Source organism: Rhinolophus sinicus, chromosome 17 (genome assembly GCF_057876585.1).
Source record: "Rhinolophus sinicus isolate RSI-liver-muscle chromosome 17, RSI-T2T, whole genome shotgun sequence".
Taxonomy (NCBI): domain Eukaryota; kingdom Metazoa; phylum Chordata; class Mammalia; order Chiroptera; family Rhinolophidae; genus Rhinolophus; species Rhinolophus sinicus.
The window spans coordinates 6528707-6552699 of record NC_142517.1 but is presented as its reverse complement, the minus strand read 5'-3'; the positions used below and the strand labels follow the sequence as shown (position 1 = coordinate 6552699).

Genomic DNA, 23993 nt, shown 5'->3' with positions numbered 1-23993 from the left:
TGCCGACCCAGCGACGTCATAAAGATAATATGCTTAGTCTAGATTCATTTATTTTTCTAGATTGAGTGGCCTTTGGTTTGAGGGAACACAATGCTCTGCTCCTGCAATTTAAAGCTCAGATTAACACCAGTAACCAGAGGGTCCGTATTTCCAGTGGCTTTTGCTTCTTGAGCTCAGAGATGCAATGGTAACAAGGCTTGTCCACTACCCTCCCTCACGCCCTGTTTGGAGAGTTTACAGTGAGAAATCTCATATTAAAACTGCATCACAAGTGGTCAGAGGCTGCATCTCAGTGGCTACCACTAGAGGCGTCCAAAGTCCCTGTGCTCAGCCGAGTGGGAGAAGTTTCTGGTCTGTGGGAAATGACACATCTCCCTGTTTAAATTGTTTCCTCCCCATTTTCCTACCTCGTCCCCAACAACTACTGCTTCACAAGCACACGCGAAGTCAGGCTCAAGGTACAGACAGCCCCCCTTCACATCTGCAGCACTTATTTAGGATTTTACAGGAATTACTGTCATTCTTTACAGCCGTTTTCAGACTAGGTCCATGTTCCTTTTGTTCTATGGAAAGGAGCAACTCATATCATTGAGCTCCATGCAAAACCTTTTACTTACATTTTCATTGCTGGCTGTATTTAAAAAAAAAAAAAAAACCTATTGCAAAGGTTTCTACCACCGTGAGAGACATTTGTTAGAGGTTATGACCCTGCCTGCTGGCTACAGGGAGACAGAGACATGGGACCAATGGCGTTCCTTTGAAGGGATGACGGATATCAGCTTATGGACTGATGAAGAATCTGGGGCCAGGCTGTTGGCCATGCATTTTCAGGTTATATAAACCAACCCTGAGCCTCCAGCTGGAGACTTCAAAGCACAGAAGGGCAGATTGTATAACTAAACAGGATCCAAAGGTTAACAGTGATACTCAGAAGACAGTAGAGAATTAATGAACCAGGGTTCTAGTTTATACTTTTCCCCTGGGGTACCACCGTTGCTGAAGTCAGAGTTTACAGCTCTGCTTTGTGGAACGTTACAGATAAATATGGGCAGATCCTGCTTTGCTGTTGGGATGTATAACACGTGTAAAGTTCAGATATGAATGAAGACTTCAATAAAAACAGCCCATTTCTCTATTATGAGATCACCTTCCTGGAAACGCACCAATGATTAGCTATTCACAGCAGAAAGCTCAATAGGGTAATGATGAATGGATCTTTACTTTTTTTCTTTCTTGCTGGAATTATTTACTGGAGCTGCAGCATTCTGTCTACTGGGGATTCAGCAGGTAGAGTATGGAGAAAGGCACCAAGCAGTCACTTGATATAAAAGAAAAACCAATGCTATGGGTCTTGCAAACGACTCCCAAAGAAGAGATGAAATTGCATTTTTATTAAAGCCATTTGTCCGGCTTCCTTTGAAAGGCTCAACTTCTTCCTCCTGCTTTGGCAATAAATAACCTCAAGTATTTAAATTTAGCAATGCTTTAGAGCCATTTAAAAAGTACATTAGAGACAAATTTTAATTTAAGTAAATATTTGGAAATTTAACATGTATTAAGCAGTATTTTCAAAGATTTATTTATTAACATATTTTCCAAAGGGCTTTTTAAAAGCTAAATAGTTAGACTTCTTGGTGGATATACTTAAGGACACACAGGAATACTATTTCGTGAAGCAAGGGGATGGTGTCAAGAGTGAGTGAGGTTCACTCTTCCACGTTTTGCCGTAAATAAGAAAATCACATCCAGTTTAAAGCAAGCATCGCTCCCACAGATACTCCAGGATGGAGCATGTCTTACCTGTAGCTTCCACCATTCCTTCTAGGATGACCACAATTTCCAGTTCCTCTTTGGGCAGCTGGGCTTTGGAGATCTCCCAGAAAGGACTCTGTTGGTTGATTTCGTGACTGATGATGAGTGGTGACACCAGAAACAGACGGTCATCCCCCGTGTAATACCCTACGTTGATATCTGTCTGGTTCAAAGGGATGAACTCCCCCTCCGAGGTCTGTTTGGATTTGATCAGCTTGGCTCTGATGGAAGCCTCCACGATGTGGGAATTCCTAAGATCCCCTACTCGGAACATGAGGCACAGTTTCCCATCCCGCATGGAGATGACCGCATGGGTGGAAAAAACCAGGGTCTCTGCCCTCTTCTTGGGTTGTGATATTTTTACAAACATGCATCCCACCATGAATGCATTGACAATGGACCCCAACACAGACTGGATTAAGAGGAGGATAATCCCCTCCGGGCACTTGTCCGTGATGACCCGGTAGCCATAACCAATGGTGGTTTCTGTCTCTATTGAGAATAAAAAAGCAGAGACGAACCCATTGAGGTTGGTGACGCAGGGAGTCCATGAGGGGTCCTCTATGTGGTCCATATCTCCTCGGATGTATGCGATTAGCCACCAGATCATCCCAAAAAAGAGCCATGTCACTGTGTAAACCATGACGAAAATCAACAGGTTGAATCTCCACTTGAGGTCTACTAAAGTGGTGAAGATGTCGGTCAGGTAGCGATACGTCTCCCTCACGTTGCCGTGGTGGACGTTGCACTTGCCATCTTTCCGCACGTACCTCTGGATTTTCCTTTTGGTCCGGTCTCGGCAGATGTGTCTTGGCAGGTCGTCCCTGGCCTGCTTAGGCAGCTTTGGCTGGTGGATGGCCACAGGGCTCTCAACGTCCTGATCCATGGAGTCGCCCTCCAGGACGTTAGCTGGTGGTTTGGAAACAAGAAAAGAAACACCGAATGAAATGCTGGCTGTTTGGGGATCATGGAAACCACCCCGTGTATGGTAGCTGGTAGGGAAACCAAATACCATCTGTGTAGCTATTAACAGAGTAAATGGAGCCATTTGTATTTGGGGTCCTCTGGACAGGCCTCTAGTCGACTTGTAGTCCTGTGCTCTGCGGTCTAGCTCGTGTAAGTCCTTCACCACCCTTCGACTACGACAAACCTTCCTGCTGTGAAATTGTCTCCTTGCCAGCAAGTTCTAAGAGTCATCTCTGACAGGAAGATGTCTCCCCACTCTGACCAGCGTGCCGTCGCATGGGAGAGGCAGCGCACTCTGGATAAAGGAATGTTCCGATTCAGACAGTCTTGGTTCTACCATTTAGCAGTTGTGGGCTCTTGGACATGCTATCTGTTATGGACTGAATCGTGTCCCCCCAAATCCATATGTTGAAGCCCTACCTTCCAATGTGACTGTATTTGCAGATGGGACCTTTTAGAAGGTAACTGAGATTAAATAAGTCAAAAGGGGAGGGCCTAAATCCAATAAGACTGGTGTTCTTATAAGAGACACCAGGGGTGTGAGCACAGAAGAAAGGACATGTGAGGGCAGTGAGAAGGCGGCCATCTGCCAGCCAGGAAGAAAGGGCTTCTAGAGAAACCAAAGTCACCAGAAACCAACCCTGCTGGCACCTTACTCTTAAACTCCCAGCTCCCAGAACTGCCAGAAAATACATTTCTGTTGTTTAAGACTCCCAGTCTGTGGTATGCTGATATGGCAGCCCAAGTAGACGAACACACTATCCAAATTCATTGAACCCTAGTCTCCACATTTACAAAAGGTGATCATGAAACCTAATTCCTGGTGTTGTTATAAGGCTGAGTGAAACCACATATGTGATATATACCTGCTTGGAACAGACATGTAATAAATATTCCTTTATAATAAATTGTTTCTTTGCTACTCTCCTTATATTTAGGGCAAGAATTTTGAGTAAGCTCTTTAAATTGTCAATCAAATTTCAGAGTTTAAAAAAAAATAGTTCTGGTTTTGTTGGTTGATTCAATGCCAAGATTGAAAAAAATATATGGGGGAAATCTTCTCTTTCTTTTCATGTGTTTACACATCTGATTTGCTTTCTGCCTCAACATTTAATATCTGCAGTTTTGGCTGGTGGTTATTTGCTTTTTTTCTGATGGTCTTCAAGTCTAATGCATTGGCATAATAATTGGTTAATGATGCATTAGAAAAACTCTCCTAGAATCCGAGTGCAAAGGGAAATTTGGAACTGATACTGCTATTAAGTACATAGAAACCACTATATGAAATTACTGTTCAGCCAATAATGTTAAAACTTTCTAAAATCTTTTAAAATAACTTTCATAACTTTTAATAATAAAATTTTTATGCAGTTTCTTCTCCCAAGCTTTCCTTCTGTATCTTTTGACTCTGTGATGCATTTTTTTCCCCCTGTGGTAACTACATTTTTTCCCCCTTGGTTAAAGAAGAAATGCAGGCAGCGAGAAAACATTTGTCTGAATAAAAAATTAGCTGGGGATGGGACTTGCGTAGTACCAACTTAACTTATGGATTAAAGCTTGCTCAGTTTGGTTGATTAATTTCCTTAAAACTCAATCCCATCGATCTGTTTTTATGTTTCAGGGTCTGGTCCACAGAGTCTGCTGTTGGGCTTGACAACTTTGACTTTGAGATCACTGCCCTCAATAGCCCTTCATTTGTAAAAGAGAAACTTTGCCTTTTTTTTTTTTTTTCTTCTTCTTCTTCGAATAGATTCTAGGACAGGAGTCAAAGGGGAGAAAGATGGAGACGGGGTGGAGTATCTGGATCGTAGCAAAAGTGGCATTCGTGCTCACTGCTAGCACCCCTGCACAGCACGATGTTTGTGGCCCAGGGTGGTCACGGCTGAGCTCTCGATGCTATTTTTTCCCTGAGTGAAAGTCTCTAAATATAACTTCATGCGGCGCAAGCTCTGGGCTCAAACCCTACCAGGTTGGGAAGGCCTTGTGCGTAGGCCTGGTGTATGGTCTTGCTTTGACCTGGGTGGTAAACTCTCCGACCATGCAAAGCTGCCTGAGTCCTTCAGTGGAAGAAGAGGGTTTGTCAGATTAGCTGCTTTTTAACCGTCTTCAGTGATATTTCATACTTTAAAATGTCACAGAGGAAATCTACAGCCACCCCCACAACCCACTTTGAAGCTGCTTTCCCCCCTTTTTTGGCTTCACTTTCTAGGCATTTATCCTGAGCTGGAGGAACCTGGTGGAATGGTTAATGAGTAAGTCAAGTGCTCTGGGCAGTCGGGGGCAGTCGACCCTCCAATCTGTTTCTTCCCTTTCTCTAGCTCAGGACTGGACCACATTTCCTGGCCTCCTTTGCCCTGAGGGGTGGCCACGTGCTGAGGCCTGGCCTGTCTGGAGCAGGTGCCCTTCTGGCCTTACACAGTGTGTGTGCCCCTACTTTGCTCTTGCCCTTCTCCAGGGGATGATGGAGAGGCCTGCATCCCTAGGCTAACTAGAAAAAAAGAAAAAAAAACACGTGATTGTTTTTGAGGCATTCTGTATTTTGTGTTTGCTATCACATCAGGCATTCTCTCTAATTTTATGGGCAGCACCATTGACATGGAGAAGCAGATGGAAGAGCGATCAGGGGACTGGTGTGGGAAAGAGCAGGGGGAGCGGAAGAGAGTGAAGACGGAGGTTTGGGTTTGCTGTCTGTAAAGAACCAGCATGTGGTTAATCGCATGCGCATGTTTGGTGTTGGGGGAACATGTAAATGCATATGCTATTGAAGCGCCTTGTCAAAATAAACAAAAATGGAAATAAGCAAAGAAAGCCAGACCTTCCTGGGAGTGTGGTGAGAAGGTGGCCTCCAAGGTGCTCTGCAGGTGAGGCTGTGTGTGCAGGCAAGGGGCATCCATGGGAATACGGGGAAGGGGTTCAGAATAGGTCATCCCAAAATTTGCCACTTTGGCATATTGATTATTTTAAGTTAAACGTACTTAAACAGTTGTTGCAAGAAGGACACTCTGACCCTCCTTTGTCCTGAAAGCAAAAGATAAATTCACCCTGTGACAGGGGCCCTCCCTGCAGAAAGCATCCTTGCGTCCAGAGACGGGAATTCAGGGCCAAGAAGTCTAGCAACAAATCTTGTTCAACGAACCCATATCTTCCTGGTAACTGTCTCACCACGTACTACCTATAGCCCAAACCCCTTGGTCTTGCTAATCCTTCACAGATGTATTCTTTGTCAAAATGATGGGGTAAAAGCTGTGTTGGTCACTTTTTTTCAGGTCTTCATTCTCTTGTGAAGTCTCCAAAGTGCATGTAAAAATTCAATACAATTTGTGTGCATTTCTCCTGTTAATCTATCTTATATCAGTTTCATTTTTAAGCCCACCAGAGACCCACAGAGGGTCGAGGAGCACTTTTCCCCCTTACAATGGTGAGGTAAGGCTGGGCCTCTGGCCTCATAGTGGCTGTTGGGAGACAGGCTCAGACTTAAACCAAAAAAGTCAATGACATGTGACTAGGACCTGGGAAGTAGAAGAGACTGAGGTGAGTCCCACGGAGCAGGAAGGGTGAGGCCAGTGAGGGGCAGAGCAGGGTGTGGAGTGGGCAGAAGAGGAGGGCACGCTGGAGACTGTGTCTCGAGCAACCGCAGGGAGCGCTGCACTAGGGAGAGAGGGCCCATTTGTTCTGGGTCTGAGATGTGAGTGTGCTCAGCTCCCAGTGGGCACAAATGCAAATGTGTTGGTGGTGGTGGGGAGGGGATAAGGAAGGGAATGTTAATGATAGCTCTTAATGTTTCTTTCTTTCTCGGAATCCCAGGTGTGAATTTGAGGGGGTGATCTGCATTGCATTTGCAAGAGCATTCTGAGCTGCTTTGCAGGGCGAGCTGCAGCGGCGGCTGGGAAAGCAGACTCCCCATGTTCCTGCACAGCCCTTGGCCCAAACTGGTCACTACCCTTGGCCCCCATGGCCCCATGCCGGTGCAGGAAGTTGCCCTGGGCCCCCGGCTGTCCACTCAGTTACACCCACCAGTTGCATGCATCCTCCAGCTTCGCGCGCAGGTGACCAGAGATAAGGTAGAGGAACCCTCCTCTGAGGGTGGGGTGTGTATAGCGTGCAAGAGGACAGGAGGAGCTGGTGAGGGTCTTGATTTACTTTCCTCGAGTTGCTTTTCTGGAATTTGGCTGAGAGTAAATGTGGGTCTGTGTGATAAAGCTAGATCCACTCCCGTCATGTCTTGTTTCTTTTTCTCTCTCTCTTTAGAAAACTGATCAATTTGTACAGACCTAACTAAGGTGCAAAATAGCCTAGTGTTAAAATGTAACTTGAAAGACGTAATAACGCTTGGCAGAACCATAAGCTGGAAGGGGTCCCCTCTCTGAGTCATTGCAATCATGTTGTTGAATTTTGGTTGCAGAGCTTGTGGAGGGAGGCTGTCGCTCAGGCCCTGACCTGTGTACATGTCCTCCTGATGGGAAATTCTTGCATTTCTAATTATACATGTATTCTATGAGCGAAACGTCCACTATTGAAGAAAAAATTCAAAAAGTACTTTGATAATTTTTAATGTCATGGGGAAAACCTAACAGAAAAACAGGATAGATCTCAAACACACATGCAGAATCAGATTGGAAGGACTTACACAAAGAGGTTACCAGGGTACTTCTGGGTAGGTGGGCGGGTGGGGGCTTATGGGTGCTTTTAATTTTCTTTCTAAACATTCTGAGTTTTCTAAATTTTCCAGAATGAGTTTATATTACTTTATAATCAGAAAGAATAAGATAATTTTCAAGACTTTGAGACTCTTCTGGTGTGTGATTTCAGGAATCTAAGAAAATTCTGACTAAATCCCATGGGGTGTTGTGGGGGGAGCAGCAGTGGGAATACAGAATGCCTGTGGGTGTGAGACCACCTGAGGGGCAGGGCCCCATGGGCAAAGCTCGTCAGCTGTCCCTGGAAATGGCCTAGCAGCCCTCACAAGAGGAGGCAGTCCTGGGGGCCTGAAGACCTCAAGGGGCTGTTCCAGTGAGGGCTGAGGTTGATGCTGGTGTGGGTTGGTTCTGTTTAAAGTGTCTACAGACACCCAGGTGAGCGCCCCTGTAGGAAATCAGGTGTGTGGGGCTGAAGCTTATCAGTGACCTGACCTGGCTCCAGATTTGGATGCTATCAGTGTGATTAAGGGTATAGATGAAAATTATGGAGGGACTGCTCATAGTGAGAAGACAATACAGAAGACAGGATCCTGGAAAACAATTACATGAAGAAGTCAGAAGCCCAGGAGTCAGAGGAGGTACAGAGAAAGGGATGAGAAAGAGGTGAGAAAGAGAGAAATGGGCAGGGAGCCAGAGGGGACCCGTGTGTTGGGGCAGACAAAGACAGTGTTATTTGGCACATGCTGTGGGGACAACTGGTTGCCAACTTGGGAGAAAAATGATGAGTCCCTTCCTTATTTCTTATATCAGAATAAATTCCAAGTGAATTAAGGATTTAAATGCAAAACAAGAAAAGCTTCAGAAGAATAGAAGATGTATTTTTATAATTCTAAAAGTTGAGAAAGCCTTTCTAACCGTGATAGGAATCCAGAAACTATTTTAAAAGGTTGGTATTTTTGTCAATATAAAAATTTCAAATGTTTGTAAGAAAAATAAGAAGATAAGCCAGGAGAATTATTTGCGGCATATAACGTATATATTCCTGATATACAAAAGCGATAACTGTCCCATAGAAGAAATGATCAAAGGAGACGAATAGAGAGCTTATAAGGGAAAAAACACACGGAGACAAAAGCATATGGAAAGTCTGTTCAACCATGGCAAAGCAAAAGCAATGCAAATATAATAACATTTTTTACCCTAAAGCTAGCAAAATTAAAAATAAACGACACATGCAGTGTGCTGAGTGTGTCTGTTGGGAGAGGCAGTGGAACTGAGAAGTGGCAAGTGTCACCTGGGGGCAGGGTGACAGTAGGTATACTAATTTAGAAATGATTAGATGTCTTGGGCGAGGGTCTGGATATTTATTCTAAGGGAATAATTTCACAAACGTTCATCAATTGTATGCAGGGGATAGACTGCAGCCTTTTTCATAATAGTGAAAAATTAGAAACAACCTAAATATCTATCAACAAATCGCTGGTTAAATATACTGCTGCGGATATAATCGACGGCATACTCTGTGGTCATTAAAAATGAGTTTTTAGTGTTTTGGGGTCTTCACATCTTTGTGTCAAGATCACCTTTTTAATGAGATGCTCGTTTACCCGCCTTTTGGAAACAGTAGTCGCTGCTCTCTAGCACTCACGGCCCCCTTCTCACGCTACTGTTTAGTTCTTCTGTAGCACTTTCCACCATCTAGCAAGATAGAGGTTATTTATTCTTTTAATTTTCTATTGTCTTTTGGCCCCCGTGGGAAGGAAAGTTCTCCGAAGGCCGGGATCTATGTGTGTTTTATTCACTGATGGATCTCAGGCCCTGGAACAAGGACCCACCCAGTACACAGCAGGCCCCCAGCACCTATGTATCCAATGGATGGGTGGGTATGTGTTTATGGACCTGGCAGGCTGTCCATGCCATAGCGTTAAGGGAAAATGCAGAATAAGGAACATACAGTCCACTTTGAATAGATTGCCTTCTTGCAACAATGTGAATGTGTGTGTGTGTGTGTGTGTGTGTAGAAGAATGTCCTCCAAAATGTTAATTTTGATCCATCTCTGAGTTGTGAGTTCGTGGGTGTTTTTTCCTTCTCTTCGATTTTTCTATATTTAAAATTTCCCTTAATATGCATATATGCTTCTATCATCAGATCAGTAAGAAACATGAAGCTATTTCTGTTTTGAATAAGCAAAACACATGCTGCATAGGGCTACTGAGTGATGTCCACTGGGCTTGGCAAGAGGGATTTACTAGTGCAGTGGGTTGAGTAGTGCCTCCCCCGTCAAGATGAGGTCATACTGAATTAGGGTGGGCCCCAAATACAATTTGAACATCCTCATAAGAGACAGAAATGGACAGACAGAGACACAGAAAGGCCATGTGATTGCAGAGGCAGGGATTGGGGTGATGCTCTCACAAGCCAAGGAATGCCTGGAGCCACCAGAAGCTGGAAGAGGCAGGAAAGATTCTGTCCTAGAACTTTCGCGGGAGTACAGCCCTGCTGACACCTTGATTTCAGACTCTGTGAGAGAATAAATTTCTGCTGTTTTAAGCCACCCAGTTTGCGTTACCTTGACTTTAGCTACAGGAAACTAATAAAATTGGTGAGTCTGGTTGAGTGGTGGGGTCTAAGGCCAGATCGCAGTGGGTTGAGGAGTGACTGGTCTGGGAGGAGGTGAGGGAGAGGAAGTGCAGATGATGAGCTTAAAGACAGAGCGAGCTGCAGGGAGCCGATGAAGCGGACTGAGCGGGGGTGTGTGTGTGTGTGTGTGTGTGTGTGTGTGTGTGTGTGTGTGTCTGTGACGGGTGTTTATGTGAACTGGGGGAGTTTTAAGCACATTTACACGCTGAGAAGAAGCCAAAGAGGAGAGGTGACCCTATTAGGGGGCAGTGGTGGAGTGAGTTGTTGGATGGAAGTCAGTAGAAGACCTTGTCAAGAGCAAAGGTGGAGGGAGAGGCAAATCCAGACAAAGGGATGAAACTGCCTCCCAGAGATAGGTATGACATGGGAAATAGGGAGACAAATGGGAAGGGAATGTTGGCGACATCTCTCTTGGGCTTTGTGTCATGAGGAGCTTTAAACTGACTCATTTTTCAGGGTGAATTTCAAGAAAACCGTATTTCAGCAGACTCATTGAATTGAACCTGTATCTAGCCATGCAAATAATGGAACTCAGTATAATCACAGATCAGGTAAAACTGTCCCCATCTTTACCTGACAAGAAAAGCACACAGAAGCAGATATTTGCACACCCATGTTCACAGCAGCATTATTCACAGTAACCAAAGGGTGGGAACAACCCAAATGTCCATGGATGGATGAATGGACAAACAGAATGTGGTCCATCCATACAGTAGCATATTATTCAGCCTTAAAACGGAAAGATATTCTGACACCTGCCACAACATGGATGAAGCTGGAGGACATTATGCTACGTGACATAAGCCAGATACAAAAGGACAAATACTGTACGAGTCCACTGATAGGAGGTTTTTAAAGGAGAAAGCAATCCATAGAGACGGAAGGCAGAACGGGGGTTTTCAGGACTGGAGGGATGGGAGAATGGGGCGTTAGTGTTTAATGGGTATGGAGTTTTAGTTTGGGAAGATGAAAAAGTTCTGGAGACGGATGGTGGTGATGGTGGCACAACAGTGTATTATAAATGTTCTTAATGCTACAGAACTATATAATTAAAAATGGTTAAAATGGTAAATTTTATGTTATGTGTATTTTACCACACTGGAAACTAAATTGTCTTATTAAAAGGAAAGGATATATATTTTCTAAGTGAAAGGAGGTTAGCTTCTAAAATGCATTCCCATCTATTCTAGACTGAGGTCAGGGTGGGGTTTTCCTGTCATTGTCATTCCTGCATTTTTCGTTACATGCTCCCATTTTGCGACCCAGACACACTTGAAAGACAATTCAGAGCTGTAGTTACAAGTGGTGCCTGAAGTTTTAAATCAGTGGTTTCCTTTTGACCCCTTGCCCCATTGCTTGTCTTCTGGTGTGTTTCCTAATCTAAAGACTTTCCCTCACTGGGACCAGTGGTGATGCTCGTCTTTTATGCCTGATGTGTCCTGGGAAGCTGAGCTGGTCCGTTATGTACCCTGAGCTATTGTGACTATAGGAGGCTGTTATAATCAGAAATCCAGATGGACTGGGAAGTTTAAAGTCAAAGATGCGTGTGGAAGAACAGCTCCTACATTCCTCTGGGAACATGTGACGGATATGAAACGGCAAAGGACCCTATTAACATGTTAGCTTGGGGCCTCACAGTGTGAACCAAAATGAGAGTGTCTAGTATCCACTGCAAGATCAAAGGACTAACGTTGGTAGCTCTACGTGGCATGTGGCTTGATAAAATGTGCAATCATCGCTTAAAGGAGAGAAATGACAGGTCACTCTGGGCTGGACGAAGGAGACTGACATTCAATATCCTGTTTTCTCTTTTAAAGGTGATTTCAAGAATCAACTTTCAACAATTAGAACCATTAGGAACCTTTTAGGACCCCTGCATACAGTTGTGTAGGTTGTCTACTGCACAAAGACGAGGGAGGCAAGGAGGCTGAAATCCAGCCTGTGCCTTGTCTGCCCTTTTGCAGGCCTGAGTCTGCTCAGAGGACCGGGCACCTGTTGTAACTTGCTCAAAGGCATGGTAGGGGTTAGCAGCAGTCCTGGAACCATGGCCATGATTTAGTTCCATCTCCATTTTTTATTACACACAAAGAAAGTGAGGCCCAAAGAAGCCAACTAACTTGGCAGGAGGCAGAACCAGAGCTTTTCCGTCCCTCAGGAAACTTGGATTTGGTGGAAGAATCTCTCCACTGCTCCTGATTCCTGCAGGGTGATGCTTGGAGTGACCCAGACAGGCGTGTCCCTGCTCTGTTGCCCCTAAAGGGGGGACCTGGAACCACAGGTTCTTCATTTGCAAACAGGGTTCAATGCTCCCCTGCTGGGCTGAAGGGAGAAATAAACGATGTAATGCTTGTTGGACAGTGTAGCCTGGTGGCAAGGCAATGGGCTGTGGCAGCAGGAAGGCCTGGCGTGGAACCCCGGTCTCCCACCTCCAATCTGTGTGCGTTTGTGCAGGCCACTCTGTCTCTGCGTTTGCTTCCTCATTATAGAATGAGAATAATAAGACCTACTTTGCAGGGTGACTGCGAGGAAGGAATCATGCAGCACAGCACCTGGTACATAGCCGACGCTGAACAAATGGCAGCAATTATGATAGTGCCTGGGTCGGAGAAGGTACACAGTTTGTAGCTATAATAATCACTATTTTTATAAGCTCAACATTGTCCTGGAAACTGTGGGAAATTCAGCAGCAATCTGAGACACAGATGGGTGGCCCCATCTGGAAGCCAAGAGCCTGCATGGTAACCAAGACCTGCTCACTGTGCATTACCATTGTGCAGTCACATTCGATGCCGAGGACCAGGGACTAAGAACATTCTAGCAGATCAGAGACGGAGGTCAGCAGTGGCTGGACTAACCAGAAAAGGCGTCATGAGGAAGGTGGGAAATGATTGTGGCTCTGACGCGTGAAAGGCAGAAAGCCAACTCTGCTGTACACCTACTGTGTGCCAAGCACTGGGCTGGGCACAATAGCCACACAGGAAGTGCTGACCTATCTTACAGATGAGGCAATGGAGGGCCATAGGGTCGAGTCACCGGCTGAAGCTTACACATCTAATATGAGATGCGATCAAAACATACGGTGAATGCTGCTGTCAAGTGCTGTCCGATGGAAAAGCAGGGATCTTCAATACGGGAAGCGGCGTGTCGAACCTTAGTAACAGTGTGTGACAAGTTTCAACTTGTTTGGTGCAGTCAGTCGGGTGTGAGGTACAGTTGAGAGAAGATGTGTTTTCAAAGTGTGCCGTAAATCATCCTCCACCATCACAATGCTCCGTGTCACACATCGCTTCTGGTATATGGCAGTTTCTGTCAAATAAAAACATTACGGTGTGTCCTCCTCCACCTTATTCACTGGGTCTGGCACTGTGTGACTTCTGGCTCTTCCCCAAAGTCAAAATGACCATGAAAGGTAAATGTTTGCAATTGAGTCAGGACATGGAGGCAGCCACGACAGCGCAACCAAAGACACTCACGAAAGAGGACTTCCAGAACTGCTTCAGAAAGTGGCAAGAACGATGGGATAAGTGTGTCCGAAGTGAGGGAGAGTATTTTGAGGGGGATTAATGGCAATGTGTCTTTTACTGTAATATTTTTTTTAGTTAAAACATTCACTGTAGTTTTTTGAGAACACCTCGTATATGGCAGAAATAGGAGTCGCCCTATTCTGAGGCTCATATTCTTTCTCTCCTGCTATTGCAGATAGATGAACGGAAATGTGTGCATGTGTGTGTGAGTGTGTGTGTGAGTGTGTGTGTGTGTGAGTGTGTGTGTGTGAGTGTGTGTGTGAGTGTGTGTGTGTGAGTGTGTGAGTGTGTGTGTGTGAGTGTGTGTGTGAGTATGTGTGTGTGTGTGTGAGTGTGTGTGTGTGTGTGTGTGAGTGTGTGTGTGTACAATGTGAGGAAAAGAGTGGCGAGGAGAAGGATCTGGTCTCACCCTTGTGCCAGGAGTGAATTACCCCAGTGCAGTGGAAGAAGTGGCCATAAAGGAGCAATAGATTTGAAGGGTTGTGTCTGGGGTAAAAGTCAACATGAGAGTGGGGAGGGTGAAGACAGAGGGGCAGGGGCAGGTAGGAAAAAAAAGACTTTCTAGATAACAGTCTGGTAAGTGGGAAAATTCTGGTGTTTTTATAAAATCTTATATTGGGAAGACGGACTGGCCGTTGGAGGGCAGGATGAATATTTATTGAATCCCTCCTATGTGCCTGCACCGAGCTCTGTGGCTTTACTGTTATTGCAGTTTGTTCCCATCCTTCTTAAATCTGTGCGGTAGATCGCATCATTGGTTTGGGAAAGGCTGAACACCTTGGCCAAGGTTATACAGCTAGAATGGGTCCAGTGTGTTGTGTTGGAGTCCAAGTCCACAGCTCTTTCCAGGAACCAAATAGCACAGAAATGAGACACAGCCCAGTCCAGCAGTGCTGAGCAGATGGATGAGCCCTCCGGGAGAACGGGGGTAGATGGACCACCGAAGAATGAAGACCACAGACACCCAAGGGGCATCCACAGAGAGTGGTCGGGAGAGCAGATGGTGCAGGAAGTCAGAGGGAGGAGCAGGGAATGGAGGTGAGGAGGCTCCGTGGATGGGGAGGGTCCAGGTTGGGGAGGCCAGGGCGGTGCATTCAGCAAAGGAGAGGCCGTTGGCTTTGGCAACCAGGAGACCACTGGAAAGCCAGGCTGTAGGGGAAGAGGGTGAGGTTGGGCTGAAGCTGCAAGAGATATCTTGTCTGTAGGCCAAGGAGGGAGGTGGCAGGGTCGTCCTTCCAAATGTGGGAGGGAAGGTGCCAGTGGAAATGGAACAATGGGAAATTCTGAAAAAAAGTGAACAAGGTCTCCCGGGGCTTGGAAGGAATGGAATACATGGCCAAGCATTGGCCTCCACTCAGTAAGAAGACCAGCCCCTTTCCATCTGCAGACGTCACTGTGCAGGGAACAGTAGGGGTCATGAGCCTGTGCCCACCTCAGAATGGTGAGAGCCATTCTAGTCCTTTCTACTTCTTGTCATGGACTGTGCCCACCCTCCCTTGAGAGCCCACAGAATAGATCCCATTTTCCAAAGGAGGGATGAAGAGGGGTGAGGAGAGGTGAGAAAGTGGGTTCTTGGATCCCTGGTAGAGTTGAGACAGACACAAGACCCCTTAAGGCAGGTTCTAGAATTGTGGAATGCCAAATCTTCCACAAGTGTTTGCTTAGCTCTAGAGTGAGGAAAAGGGAAGCTCTTCCAGAATAACCAGTCCCTCTCCACCTGATGGGCATGACGTTTCCTTGTACATTTTCTGGGGCAAGACCGGTTGGGAGTCACTCAGACCACACCACACGGTGCGTTCTCACAGCGGAGGAAAGAACAGTCAATCCAACCCTCACATTTGCCAGAGTTCCAATTTTAGACAAACGTTTCAGCCCACTTCACACAAACCCCTTTCTGTTAAGAATTCTAGCAAGTGGAAAATTGAATTTCATTTCCTCTGCTGTCCCTCTCCTGGGGGCGACAATAACTGGGTTTCAGAAGGAGAAGGGTCCTGGTAATTCACTCTGAGCAGTGACCCCGTCATTGAGAGTTCAGGATAACTGCTCCCCACAAGGAAACACCTGTTGGGCTGCATTGTCTGCTACCAGCAAAAAAAAGGGGGCCTGGAGAACAGGCACTCAGGGTATTTTCTCTGCTCTAACAAGGTGTGCTTAATTTCGCAAGAAAACAGTTATTTCCCTGCGTCATTTCCCCCTGTCGTCAGTTGTCTTAATGCACAACTCAGGCATCATGTTGTTTGACTTTGCACTTGAAGTTTAAGTGTTAGCATTTTAAACAGATTAATGCCGATTTCCTCTTTTCCTACAAAGGCTTGTATCCTCTGAATGTATTTCAGTGGTTACTCTAATTCCTGCGTCAATAAAACAGAATGGCTTTTACTGAGATGTGGTTTAAATTCCTAGTGAAGCTCGATGGGAATGCAAAAGATTTACAGTTTGCACTTCATTAAATCTGTGTTGTTCTGGAGAAATCTGCACTTGGCACTTCAGGGTCTTTTGAGAAAAGCCTGCTTCCCTCTGTCATTGCCTTAGCACTCAAAAATGGGCGTTTCCTGAGCCAGGGTGTTGTGAAGGGAAATGCATTGGATTTGGGGTCCAAAGACTCAAGTGTTCAGATAACCTCCTGGTCCCTTACCTTGGGCCTAACTTCCCCACATCTCAGGGTCTTTCCTCTATGGACTGTTGGCAGACAACTCACCTTCCCAGCTTTCACCCTGATAAATATTCACTACCTACAGTTTGTTTTAGGATGAAATAAGAAATTTCTTTTAAAAAGAAGCTTGATGTATCTTTGCATGACCCGTGTCCAGTGAAATAAATTGCATCTTATTTTCCCTGGAAAGCAAATGAAATATCATTTTAGCCATAAGTTCTCAAAAGGCTTCAGCAGGTTTCAGGGGATGTGAGAGTAATGGCTCACCACCTTCTCACACGTAGGACTGTGTTCCGTGAGGCTTGTGTTTCCCCCGGTTTCAGAGAAGGAACGGACTCTCCCCCTCTTGCATCAGACATGTTGATTGGTCCGTCTCTCATGTCCACCTTCATTTTCTGGATTACTAGGTTTTCTATGAGCGTTTACTAGCGTTCCGGACTCTCCTGAAAATGCATTCTCCTTGTTAGATTGAAGCGAGCCACCAGCCACATGAGAGCGTTCAGTCTCTCCGGCTTCGTTTCCAGCAGTCTCTTCCTTGGAAGTGCTTTCCTCACCTGTTTGAATCACGGTGTGCTGCCCACCCAAGTCTCTGAGGAGCTGACAAGCAGAGGTCTGAATCTTCAGGATGCAGAGATGTGGGTTTCTGGTTCTCTGTTTTACCAAGTTCCCGGAATGTGGTTTTTCCTTCTCCTAATTATTTCACTGCTGGGGATACTTTATAGAAGCCATGTGGTGGGTTTCCTTCCCACCAGAGAAGGGCTGAGAGTGGGGGGATGGTCTCCAGGTGTCCCCTGGGGAGAAGTTGAGTCGCACATGGCTCCATGCATGTATCTCCCCACTTCCGGTCTGTGTGAAGGGGACATGGCTGAGGCCTCACCAGGCTCTTCAAAGAGGAACCCAAACCAAGCATTCCATAGAAGAGAGAGTAAAATATGAGGAATCTCCCTGAAGTCCCCTCCAGCTCCAGGAGACTCTATGCATTGGGCTAAATCCAGTGGTGTGCTGTTAAAATAGCTCTACAGAAAAAAAAAAAAAGCTCTGATTTGAGATTCTGCTAATTTCTGAGGTATAAAAACTTCCACCATAGCCAATTTCAAATTATCAACTCTTGACCAGCTTTAAAAATTCCTGAATATTTGACAGTCACCTCTCATGAACTGGTAGCTTACTTTAGCACCTGCCCCCGCCCAGGAAATCCTATATCCTAGAAGTGGGGGTGAAGGACTTCTGTTTTGCTGGGAGGTGGTGAGGAGGGGGGTGAAGGGGAAGGGAAATCAAGGGATAATAGGTTTAGAAAATGTTACCTACCCTGTCTCCCTCTTGGAGAGTTCTAGAACAAGTTATCATATTAAGGATTCTGAGATATATATATATATATACACACACACACATATGTATATATATATATATATATATATACACATATATATTTTTATATATAATTGCTTATATATACATATATGTGTATGTACATAATATATGTATATATACACATATATAATTGCATACACACACACACACACACAATTGCTTAAATCTGTTTCCTTCAGAATCTCTCAGGCTTACTTAAGATCAAGACAACCTCTGCATATCTAGGTTCTGTAGAACATGTTTCTGAAATATTCAGTCGTTCCCCCTTATTCGTGGTTTTGCTTTCTGAAGTTTCAGCTGCTCATAGTCAACTGTGGTCTGAAAATATTAAATGGAAAATTCCAGAAATAAACGGTTGATAAGTTTTAAATTGATGCCGTTCTGAGTAGCGTGATGAAATCGTGCGCCATCCTGCTCTGACCTGCCTGGGCCATGAATCGTCCCTCTGTCCACAATATGTCCTCTACCTGCCCATGAGTCACTTAGTAGCTGCCTCAGTTATCAGAGATATAACCTAACTTTTATTACAGTACATTGTTAAAAATTGTTATTTTATTATTAATTATTCTTATTAATCTCTTATGGTGCCTAATTTATAAATTTATAAAATTAAACTTTATCATAGGCATGTATTTAGGGCTCAGTGCTATCTGAGGTTTCAGGCATTCACTGTGTGTGTGGGGGGAGGTCTTGGACCATATCCCATGCAGATAAGGGGGGACGGCTGTAACTGGTTCGATGGAATGAAGATGGAAATTGGAGACTGTCGGGTCCACACTTTGCCTTCTTCACTGTTTGCTCAGGGCCGGCCCCCTGCTCTCCGTTTCCCTCTGACGCAGCCCAAGCTGCAGCTTAGGCACCTGCTCTCAGCAACCCCATTGTTCTCCGCAAACACCCACGCACCTCTTCCCTCTCCACGCCTCGGCTTAGTAAAGAGAGACGTGACTCAGTCAACCGGCGCCGAGCAAAGACGAGAGTGACATATTACCCAAATAGAGGAAGATTTTCTGACACAAATGGGAGGTTAGCTTAGACTCTGTTGCTCGACTTAGAAGGTAGAATGAAAGTAAAGGTTCTAAAATAGAATCATAACCAGAAAATGGGGACAGCCCAAGGCTGGGAATTACCTGCAGACTATTCATGGTGTTTTGCATTTCCACCCAGTCCATTTTTCCTCCTGGCTTGAGGAAGGAGCCATTCTTCTATGTTGGAGCATGGTGCTGCCATCAGGGTGACAGGGGCCCCCAAACCTCGGCACCCAGGCTTTGGACATTTTTGTGAGCTTATCCCCTCCAGGCCTTCTCCCCGTGCCTCTCTGCTTGGGTGAACCATGATCTGACAACCAGGGAGCCTGGTGCCAGGGCCAACGCGGTATCCAGACGGGGCCCCACCCCAAAGGCACAGTACGAGCCCCCGACCCTCCCCAGGGAGCAAAGTGTGGGAACTGTGGCGAGGAAGGGGTGCCTGAAGCCTGAAGTGACTTGAAGTCCTTGAAGGGACTTGTTTGGTGGAAATCCACAGCTGGAGGCAAAGACAAAGGGACACCTGCTCTGAATGAGGCCGAAAGCAAACTGGCGGGCAGAGGCTGAGGGCAGAGCCCCCACCTCTCGAGAGGTTGCAGCTGCCGCTGTTGGAGCCAGACAGAACTCTTAGGGGGAGAGCAAACACAACCAAATGCCCTTCCCTGAAGATTGCTTGCTATCCCCACTGTGATATTCCATCCATCACAACGCCCCACGGGCCACCCCAGGCTGGGTCTCCTGAGGACAGGCAAGGAGTCATGGTACTCAGCTGTGGGATGCACCCTGGGGGGTGGGACCCCGGAAGGAAGGAGCCTTCTCTTCTGGCTCTCAGGCGAACTTTGTGCTGAGCCTCGGATGAAATGCAGGCAGGGCTCGCCTCAAAACAGATGAGTTGAAATTTGCATCCTTACGTGCAGGCTTGGCGCCCTGGCTCTACCATTTTGGTCCCATAGTTCTACTGGGCGTCCGCCGTGTGCCAGGTGTTGTACTAGACCCAGGGACACAAAGCTGAATAAAGCACAACTCCCTGCCGGGAGCTCTGGCTGGAAGCAGGTCTGGGGCCAGGGTGGGGCGGGGGTGGGAGGGATAGTTTTTGGAATTAGATGAGATGTCCTAAAGCTGTTTAATGGGCTTGAGGTTTCCCGCTGGGGTGATGGAAAGGTTTGGGAACTTGACACAGGTGATGGTTGCAGAGCATTGTCAGGTGCTAAATGCCACTGAAATGATTCATTTTTATCTTATGTGGATTTCACCTTTAAAAAAAGTTGCTTTGGATGGTAAAAATCCAGAAGTCCCATTTCTCCGGGGGGTCCCACCTCCCCATCAGCCTAAGCCTGAGAGCCAGGGCTGTGTCTCCTGGGCATCTGGCAGATAGAGCACGTTGGGATGTCTGCCCAGGGCTGCTGCCCCCATGGGGAGATGGAGAGAGGTGAGGGCACCACGCAGGTGGACACGCCTCTCATCAGCTGGAGAGGCCTGCTCTCTGCTCACACACCGTCCACCTCTCTAGTCTGCGGCACCAATAACAGCATCCAAAGCTGGGCTACAGCATCTGGCAAGTCAGTGATAGCCAGTGACGGTGAATGCCTAGGAGCATCAGCTGAATTCAGCGTGTCCTGATCACTCGACTGGAGGGACCATCCTTAATAAGATTCCAAAGCAAATTAGACACAAGTGGCCACACTGGGCCATTGCAGCTGACTGGCTGACACCAGGCTTTTCTTCTGCGACCATCTTTCTTCCTAACAAATTACTTTGGGTGCACCATGGTTTTCCTTCTGTGACATCAGATTTTCCCTTTTATTCCTCAACATTCTCTTCCTGTGTTGGCATTGACATGCCGTGGGGGGTGGGGGGAAATCACAGAGTTTCCTTAGAAAGCACAGCTGTTCTCTCCTTGAGGGCCTCCCTCTCTGTCAGGGCCTGAGGCCAAGAGAAGACCAGTTTCATCTGGCCTCTCTCTGGGGACACCTGCTGGAGGAGAAAGTCTCATTTGGGGTCAGAATGGCCAGACGCCAGCTGGATTTGAGTCTATCATTCATTCGTTCGCTCCTTGAAACGAGTCCCTGCTTTATCCTGCGGTACTCTGTGGATTTTCATCAGGCATCAGAAATATCTGCATTTCCCTTCTTCTCCCAGCTCGGGCGGCGTGCTTCTCTTGCAAAATTAAGTGCATTTGTGAAGTGGAGCAGAGGAAAGTCAGGAGGATGACTTCTCTGCAGTTGCTTGCCAGTCGCTTTTGGTTCGTTTGTTTTTTTCTGGTGTCATCTTGCTAAGAGGAAGAAGCGGCTTTCCCAGCAATAACCTTGCATTTTGGAACACTTTGGGGCAGCCCTGACCACATTTATCTCGAATTGAGTCTTCCGTGCTGGAAGGGATTCAGGTCTGGAAAGGGGGCTGTTCATTTCCTCCTGTCCATTCATAGCCTGGTGAGGGGGAGGCTGCAAGCGCTAGCAAAGGCTCCGGGCTGCTTCTCTGTCCACCAAGCCATGCGCCCTGGACTGTTCCTGTACAGAGAGGGGCATTTTACCACACAATGAACCCGTCTAGCCCTACAGGGGTCCTACCTGGGGATTCGAGGCCGTTCTGGTCCTGAGTTTTCCAAGGCGAATGAGCTGAGGCTGAGATGGAAGGATCTGTGGCTGAGAGGGTGCTTCTCATGGAAGATGCCTTGGGCAGAAAGAGAGAAAATCCTCCCTTTCGACATGAGGGACTCTGGGCTCCGCACCTGGTCCACTCTTGGGGTAGCCTGGGTGGGAAGATGGTTCCGGGACAGTGGCTTCTGGGGCTTTCGACCACTGTATGTACTTGATGTTCACATGAAGCTCTTTTTCTTAACAGTGAGACTGTGAGCTCTTTCTGATTCTCTGCTCACACAAACAACGGGCATGAGACATGGAGACAGGTGGCCCGGGGTGGGGCTGGGAGGGCCCTGTGATGCCTCATTTGGTGTTCTCCTGGGGCTGCATCTCCTGGGGTTGACTTATTAATAGTCCACAGATGACAAACGGCCTTGTCCTTCCCTGCCCCTGTGGCCTGTGTGCTGTAATGCTGTTTGGGTTTTGTGCACTTGGGATGTGGTCCTTTTAGAATTACATTTTCTCCTGCCTCTGTGTGTGCTCTCCCCCGGGGCCCATCGCCACCGCTCTGTGCTTTGCTCAGCTTCTCACTGAATCATTCTCCCCTTTCAGTTCTCCAGCAAAGGCTGATTTGATTTCTTCAAAGTCACTTGATTGAATTCTCAACACAAGTACATACACTGAAGTAATTACATTGGTTCTTTTCTGTTTGTTTGTTTGTTTTAAAGGAAAAATAGAAATCTGTGCTCTTCTCTCGACTTGGCCTTGCCTGTGGGGCTTAATTTTCACAAATAATGTGTCCTTGAAAAGTCATGTTTTATCCAGTTTTGCCAACTTTTGGCATCTGTCCTAAATTTGGTGATGCTGGTGTGCCCAACCTTAAATCTAAATAATAAAACTTTAAATCCAATAAAATACCAAATTTAAATCTAATATTCCTATTCCTGACATTCCTATCCTCTTCCCTGAGCCCTAAGAAACATTCCTTAAATAAATTCTCAGGTGACCCAGGAGAGATTCTCTTTTGAGTGTTCATTGTTGGTGGACCCCACTTGGATAACACTGTTGATAACACAATGAGGTGTGATGGGTTGTGTGCCATCAAATACACCAGCGCTCGAATAATTCCTGATATGTGCAAAACAAAGAGGTCCTCTTTAGCCAGCACGGATGGGGCTGATGGGCTCATTCTAGCTGGAAAAAATTAGTAACTTTTGCTGGAGAGAATTCTGCTGTGGTCACCAGAGGAGGGGACAAAGAGCTCCCTGGTTGGTGTCTTGTGACCTTGCAGAGCTGCACCGACTAATAGGGCAGCGACTGGCCATGTATGGCTGGTGAGCATCTGAAATGAGCCTGATCCGAACTGAGATGTACTGTAGGGATATAGTGAACGGGGGCGGCTGAGGATACAATAAAAAAGTACTAATGTCAAACAGTTCATTGATGGCTTTCATATAGATTACATGTTAGAAAAGATGCTCAACATCACTAATCATCAGAGAAATGCAAATAAAAACCACAATGAGATATCACCTCACCCCAGTCAGAATGGCTATCATCAACAAGACAAATAGTAAGAAGTGATGGAGAGGCTGTGGAGAAAAAGGAATCCTCATACACTGTTGGTGGGAATGCAGACTGGTGCAGCCGTTATGGAAGGCAGTGTGGAGGTTCCTCAAAAAATTAATAGAATTACCATATGACCCAGCAATCCCTCTCCTGGGTATCTACCCAAAAAATCTGAAACATTTATCCATAAAGACACGTGTGCTCCAATGTTCATTGCAGCTTTATTTACAGTGGCCAAGACATGGAAACAACCAAAATATCCTTCGATAGATGAATGGATAAAGAAGTTGTGGTATATACACACAATGGAATACTATTTGGCTGTAAGAAAAGATGAAACAGGACCATTTGTGGCAATATGGATGGATCTTGAGATTATAATGCTAAGTGAAATAAGTCAGAAAGAAAAAGTAGAGAACCATATGATTTCACTGATATGTGGTATATAAACCGAAAACAACAAAGAACAAAACAAACAACTGAAAGAACAAAAACTCACAGACAATAGTTTAGGGGTTACCAGAGGGTAAGGGGGGAGGGAGGCTTTAGAAGAGGATAAATGGGGTCTAATATGTGGTGATGGAACGAGAACTGTACACCTGAAACCTATGTTACTTTACTAACAATTCTCACCCCAATAAACTTTAATTAAAAAAACATGTTCAACACACTAGAAGGAGTGGGTCTTGCTGAGTACTGGATGTTCTGTGACAGGCAAACAAACAAATGTTAATTAAAAAAAAAAGAATGACAACACTCTGTGTGTTGGGTTAAATCAAAACACCATTATGTTAGTAGTAGCACCCATTTCTTTTTGCTTTGAAGTGTGCATACTAGGAAATTAAGGTAACACAGGTGGCTGGCATTATATTTCCCCTGGACAGCCCTGTTACAGAACATCTAGTACTCAGCGAGCCCTGCTCCTTCTAGTGTGTTGAAGTGGAATTGGTGCCAAAGAGTTGCCACCTAGCTGGCTTATGTCAGAAAAGAAGGGTTGCCTGTGGAAGGAGTGAACTTGAGGGCCCTGTAATTGGTGAAAAAATTAATAAAGGTCTTTCAATGAATTGAAAAAGGGTTGGGAGATTATGGACATATGTGTGTAAACAATTTTTCATCTTGGTTTGGAAGCTGTGGCCATGTAGCCAGCTTGTTCAAGCATGGGCTGGCTTTCTGCACACCAATACCCTAATTTGTGCCTGGCTGGAGAAACTAGACACTG

The 23993-nt window shown here is 45.9% G+C and overlaps 1 protein-coding gene across 4 annotated transcripts in view; it reads right to left on the bottom strand.

Moving 5' to 3' along the window:
* The window catches only part of KCNJ6 (potassium inwardly rectifying channel subfamily J member 6), a 237937-nt gene that overhangs the window by 66199 nt on the left and 147745 nt on the right, over positions 1-23993 (bottom strand). For 3 of the 4 annotated variants that reach the window (XM_074325384.2, XM_019730320.3, XM_074325365.2), the window contains exon 3: positions 1801-2721. In XM_074325384.2, the coding sequence (XP_074181485.1) occupies positions 1801-2721 (921 nt within the window). Of the gene's footprint in view, positions 1-1800; positions 2722-13134; positions 13363-23993 lie in introns of all 4 variants that reach the window. The other variant, XM_074325378.2, reaches the window with a different exon arrangement.